The 6,259-nt window shown below is 31.3% G+C and overlaps 1 protein-coding gene across 1 annotated transcript; it reads left to right on the forward strand.

The window, feature by feature from the left end:
- Positions 1 to 1,690: 1,690 nt before the first annotated feature.
- On the forward strand, positions 1,691 to 4,890 carry LOC126553196 (uncharacterized). The gene is made up of 4 exons (XM_050208358.1): positions 1,691 to 2,191; positions 2,477 to 2,616; positions 2,727 to 2,863; positions 3,074 to 4,890. Exons 1-4 carry the CDS (start codon positions 1,691 to 1,693, stop codon positions 4,888 to 4,890), a joined length of 2,595 nt encoding a protein of 864 aa, XP_050064315.1.
- Positions 4,891 to 6,259: the final 1,369 nt, after the last annotated feature.

Here is a 6,259-nt window from a genome sequence, read left to right on the forward strand (position 1 = left end):
TAAATTGGAAGTCTAATTACCAATACTATAACTACCTATTACTATTTGAATGTGACAATTTAATATAATAAAGAAAAGATTTCTCATTGTTAATTAGTCTGTTTTTGTTTTTTTATTTTTACTTCAATGCATGATGTATCATGGATGATACAGAAACTTAAGTAGTCCTTAAAAAGTGAAATTTAAATAAAATTCAAAAAAAGTATTTTTTAGATGATCATGAACCTTATTTACATCTAAAAATAATTTTTTCAACTAAAAGTTTCACTATTAAAATTAAGTCATGCAGTGTAGGGTTAAAAGTAATAGGTAAAGTATCTAAATGTTGAAATTAAGTACAAACCAACATATATATTTTCTGAATTTACATTTTATTCATCTTATATTAAATTATTGTTTGTAATCAGTGACCTACTTACAAAATATACTATATACATTAAAAACATACAAAAATAAATTAAATTATTAAAACTAAAAATTATCTAAGTACTACTTTGTATACAACATTCCTGGTTAACCTGTCTTTCGCTAACACGAAGAGATTTGATGGTTTCTACAAAAAAAAAGTATATAGTATCTGCGGTAGATCGCGGACCTAGTGCTGTTTGTATGTAAGTGTATGATTTAACTTTAATAAATATCAAAGTTATACCAAGTTTGACATATTACGGTGGATTATATTAATCAATTAATACATAATCCTAACCCAACCTTAACGCACTAAAATCCGATGAGAGCGTCCAGCTCGCCGATGATGCGTCTGGCGAAAAAATAATCAAGGTTATTGTAGTCACAACGTGCATTCACGCGATTGGCAAGTTTAATTTAATTTAAATTTAACTATTGCTGTGAATTTTAAATTTACTGTAGCCATTGACTTATTTCGCTAATTCTTATTTTTGTTGTTATGGTTTTAACAAAATATAACATCAGGTCTATAACTATTATATTCAATCATAATCAATAGCGACCTTAATATAGTTTATTTTCTTGCTGAACAACTGCAGTGACAGTTGTTGTTTTTTTACACCCAGATTCCGAACTTTTCTGGTGTATTTTCCTAAAATTGTATTACATAAGCACATTCTCCTGCGACCAATAGGAGCGAATCATCAGTGCCAGAATATTATCGGCGCTCGCCACATATTATTAATAATAAATATTGAAAAAAAAACTATTCTATCTTTTAAGTTGGACCATATTATAAATGGTTACCAAATTTTATCAAAACCGTAATCTTATATATAAAAATGAATCGCAAAATGTGTTGGTATTCGCATAACTAAACAACCCCTGGACCGATTTGGCTGATTTTTTTCTTCAACTGTTCGGAATTGCCAGGAGAAGGTTCTTACGGACGAACAATTTGAAAAAGTTATCAGGTTTGAGAAATATGACGAGATGGTGATGAAATTACAGAGGCGCCATCTGTCCAGCAAATAGTAAACTAAATTATTTTTGGTAGTCAATGGTAACCGTTTAAATAAAATAAATAATTTATTTAAAATGTTATAGCAAGGTTTTGATTTGAACCCGATACCGTCAAAATATAAAAAATAAATTAAAACTATAATATTTTTGTGTTGCCATGGAAATATTATAGACAATATTTATTCAATTTAATTGTTTGAATAAAATATAATAAAAAATTCCTGGGAAGACCTTAAAAACATAATAATTTATACTTGATATGCCTCCTATACGACGGAGCAATCTAGGTAGAATAACCCGAAATGCTACCAACCAAGCTAATTACCGATCTAACCAAAGTCCTCAAGAACGTGACGACCGAAATGAACGTGAAAGAATTCGGATATCACAAACGCGTGAAGCGCGAACGCGAAATTCAACTAATAATCGCGCAAGTTTGAATCGAGCTGCTTTCAGTTACGATGTGTCAATTGACTACAGTAACTACCAGTGTGTTGTTATTGGTTCTATGAACTCGGTTTGCTCACACTGTAAGGCATTAAAATACAAAAACGAAGCCAATGGATTGTGTTGCGCAAATGGTAAAGTGAAATTGATACCATTGGATCCACCACCAGAACCATTGTACTCATTGGTTTCAGGAATAGGAACAGATTCTATACACTTTTTGACAAATATCCAACAATACAACAATTGCTTTCAAATGACTTTATTTGGGGCAACAAATGTAGTTCGGGAAAATTTTATGCCAACTTTCAAGGTATGTATTATAGCAGTTACTCATAATTATTAGCGAACAAAATTTTCTGTCACCAAAGTTAAGATGTGTCACTAATCTTCAATTTCTTAATCATTACGAAATATATCACTTAGTCATCATATTATATGGTGTTTCAGTTTCAGTGACACTTTTATTATATTTTATATTTGATAGATATTAGTTAAAACTAAATATATACTTTTTAAGATCAAATATTATTTAAGTTTGATCACCGACAATCCATTAATTTATACCACACCGTAATATTTTTTTTTTTATTTACAGATACAAGGGCAAATATATCACAGAGCAGGTTCACTGTTACCAGTGTCAGATAGTGACAACAAATTCCTGCAAATTTATTTTATGGGCAATTCACCACAAGAAATTGATCTGCGTTGTGCACATAACAATTTAGTAAAGAGGTCTATTGTAGAACAATTACAAACTTTTTTCATCAACACAATCAATTGATTATATTGTTTAAAACTGCCCTGGATCTGATGCCATCCGATAATCACAAAATTGTAATCAGAGCTGATAAAACACCTGCAGGTCAACATACAAGACGTTTTAATGCACCAACTATTGATGAAGTTGCTATCGTTGTAGTTGGAGAAAACTTGGAATCCCGTGATATTGTTTTATGTCGTTGGAATGATCAATTACAACGTATAAAGGAAACACACCGCTCATATGATGCACTGCAATATCCCATTATATTTTGGCAAGGTGAAGATGGCTACGATTTCTCAATAAAAATGATAAATCCCATTGCAGGTAACTAAAATATTAGTTTAGCTATGGCGATAATATCTCAGTCATTTTATTATGTATTTTAATTTTATATTTGAATGTTATTTAAACAAAATCTATTTACAGGTTCTGAAACCAACAAAAAAGTCAGTTCAATGAACTATTATTCATACCGCCTAATGATTCGGGAAAATGAAGATAATCACATATTGAAATGTCGGCGATTATATCACAAATATGTTGTTGACATGTATGTTAAAATTGAAACGGAGCGATTAACATTCATCAGGTTGAATCAAACCAAATTCCGATCTGAAGAGTATATTCACCTTCGAGATGCGATTAATACTGATGGAAATGCACAGAATGTCGGTCGGATGACTATTCTTCCAGCAACACACATCGGAAGCCCTCGGCATATGCACGAATATGCTCAAGATGCCATGTCGTATGTTCGTCATTATGGTACAGCAGATTTGTTCATCACATTTACATGCAATCCGCAATGGATAGAAATCAATCAGGAGTTATTCTCTGGGCAATCACCCATTGATCGTCATGATATTACAGCCAGAGTCTTTAGACAAAAGTTGAAATCTTTAATGGATTTCATCGTAAAACATAATGTGTTTGGTGATACACGCTGCTGGATGTATTCTGTGGAGTGGCAGAAACGAGGATTGCCACATGCACACATTTTGATTTGGTTGGTTGAAAATATAAGGCCAAATGAAGTTGATGCAGTGATATCAGCTGAAATCCCTAATGTACAAGTAGATCCTGGATTGCATGAGGTAGTTATCAAAAACATGATACATGGTCCCTGTGGAACTCTTAATCAAAATTCACCGTGTATGATGGATGGTAAATGTTCAAAACGATATCCACGGACATTAATATCGGAAACAATTACTGGTAATGACGGTTATCTATTATATCGTCGCAGATCGACAGCAGACAATGGAAAATCAACAATTGTCAAATTAAATCAACAAGATATTGAAATAGATAATCGTTGGATTGTTCCATATTCACCCATTTTATCAAAGACATTCAAAGAACACATCAACGTTGAATCTTGCCATTCAGTGAAATCTATTAAATACATTTGCAAATATGTAACCAAAGGGAGTGATATGGCTGTGATTGGAGTTGGTGCAGAGAATTCCAATGATGAAGTTACCCAATACCAAATGGGCCGCTATGTCAGTAGTAATGAAGCAGTTTGGCGAATATTTTCTTTTCCTATTCATGAGAGACACCCTTCTGTTGTTCACTTAGCTGTGCATTTAGAAAATGGACAAAGAGTGTATTTTACAGCACAGAACGCAGTACACAGAGCTGCTCAGCCACCATCTACTACATTAACCAGTTTTTTTGAGACATGCCAAAACGATGATTTCGCACAAACATTGCTATATTCTGAAATGCCAAAATATTATACCTGGAATCAATCCTCAAGGAGATTTATACGACGGAAACAAGGAAAACCAGTTCCAGGATATACAGATGTATATTCCACCGATGCGATTGGCCGGATTTATTCAGTACATCCAAGCAATGATGAATGTTTTTACTTACGACTGCTATTAGTCAATGTACGTGGCCCAACATCATTCCAACAGTTACGAACTGTTGATGGTGAATTGTGTGTATCCTACAGAGAAGCCTGTCAACGTTTGCAATTGCTTGAAAATGACGCTCATTGGGATCAAACTCTCAATGATGCTGTAATATCATCACACGCTCATCAAATACGAACATTGTTTTCTATAATCATATCTACATGCTTCCCATCAAACCCAATTTATTTGTGGATCAAGTACAAAGATTATATGTGTGATGATATTTTGTATCAAATACAGAATAGAATGGGAAATCCAAATATACAAATCAGTGAAGAAATTTACAATGAAGCATTGATTTCAATTGAGGACATGTGAATAAAAAATAATTAAATAAAACTATAACAGTTAAAACTATAACTACTTACTTTTAAATCATTATATATGTTTTATTTAATTTTTTTTATTCACAACGCCCTATCACCAGGGTGACGGTTCTGTTCAGGAGAATTTTTTAAAATACGTAGGCACAAAAACTGCCACATTACAAATCTTTCGTCGTGAATTCGACGTAATATTAGCACTATCAATAAGATTAAATTAAAAATTAACACACGGCATACGAAAATGCAAAAAAAGAAAGTAACACACGGGCAACGCCGTATCGGGTCAGCTAGTTCATTATATTAATTTTATATATTACCATCGCAACCACAAATAAATAAATATTATTCTCAAATCGTATAACCCCCATAGCAACCATTTATAAACAAAAATTTCTATCGTAAATCTCAATATTCCTGTTTGAGCACATATTATTAATAATAAATATTGAAAAAAAACTATTCTATCTTTTAAGTTGGACCATATTATAAATGGTTACCAAATTTTATCAAAATCCGTTCAGTAGTCGGAGTTTATCGCGAACATACATCGTGACACGAAATTTTTATATATATAGATATTTTTGTAGCTTAAACAGGTAGACGATGAAATCCACTCGCGCTTTGTAATATTTGATGTGGCGCGCTTTAATAATCGATATGTAGGCTGTGCGTCTCACTCATGTAAACTAGAAAACGAAGTATTTACGCTATTTTGCATGTACTAACATAGTCACATTTCATAATATTAGGTATATTGTATATTATTGATAAATATTATGCATTATGTTTGTTGACAAAGATGTACTATAGTCTACATTTTAAAGTACATAAATTTAATAAAGTGTGGCTAATTTTTCAAAATGTATAGTTCTACAGCGTATTATTTATAAATAATGAATAATAAAATATATAAAATAAATAATGATTAAAATGTTTATTTAGTACACAATTAACAAATATTTTTGAACATACATTTTTTAAATTTTTTTAACGATTTTTTTTTTCAAGTAAAAAATAATAATAATGCATATAATTTATTCACAAATATTACAATATATTCTACATATTATACGCATTACGCATGGTATATGTTTTAAAATTTGGCTAATTTTACCATATTATAAAATGTCATCTTCATCCTGAGTAGGTATCTAGAATATAATTCATCATAAATGAATGTAAAATGATATATGATAAGTCCAAATATTCTAACATATGTTCTCTCATTGCAGTTTTATGCACGCATAAATTGTACTTACAATTTTCTTTAAACCACTTCCTTTTATTATTATATCCAACGAAACCCATGTATGACATAAGTAAATGAATACTTCCTAACCCAGCGTTAAATAACGATAATT

Source organism: Aphis gossypii, unplaced genomic scaffold (genome assembly GCF_020184175.1).
Source record: "Aphis gossypii isolate Hap1 unplaced genomic scaffold, ASM2018417v2 Contig00093, whole genome shotgun sequence".
NCBI lineage: Eukaryota > Metazoa > Arthropoda > Insecta > Hemiptera > Aphididae > Aphis > Aphis gossypii.

Coding starts and splice junctions, on each gene's coding strand:
- LOC126553196 (XM_050208358.1), top strand. CDS start 1,691: ATGCCTCCTATACGACGGAGCAATCTAGGTAGAATAACCCGAAATGCT. Junction 2,617..2,726: donor CATAACAATTTAGTAAAGAG/GTCTATTGTAGA, acceptor AATTGTAATCAG/AGCTGATAAAACACCTGCAG. Junction 2,864..3,073: donor TTGGAATGATCAATTACAAC/GTATAAAGGAAA, acceptor ATCTATTTACAG/GTTCTGAAACCAACAAAAAA.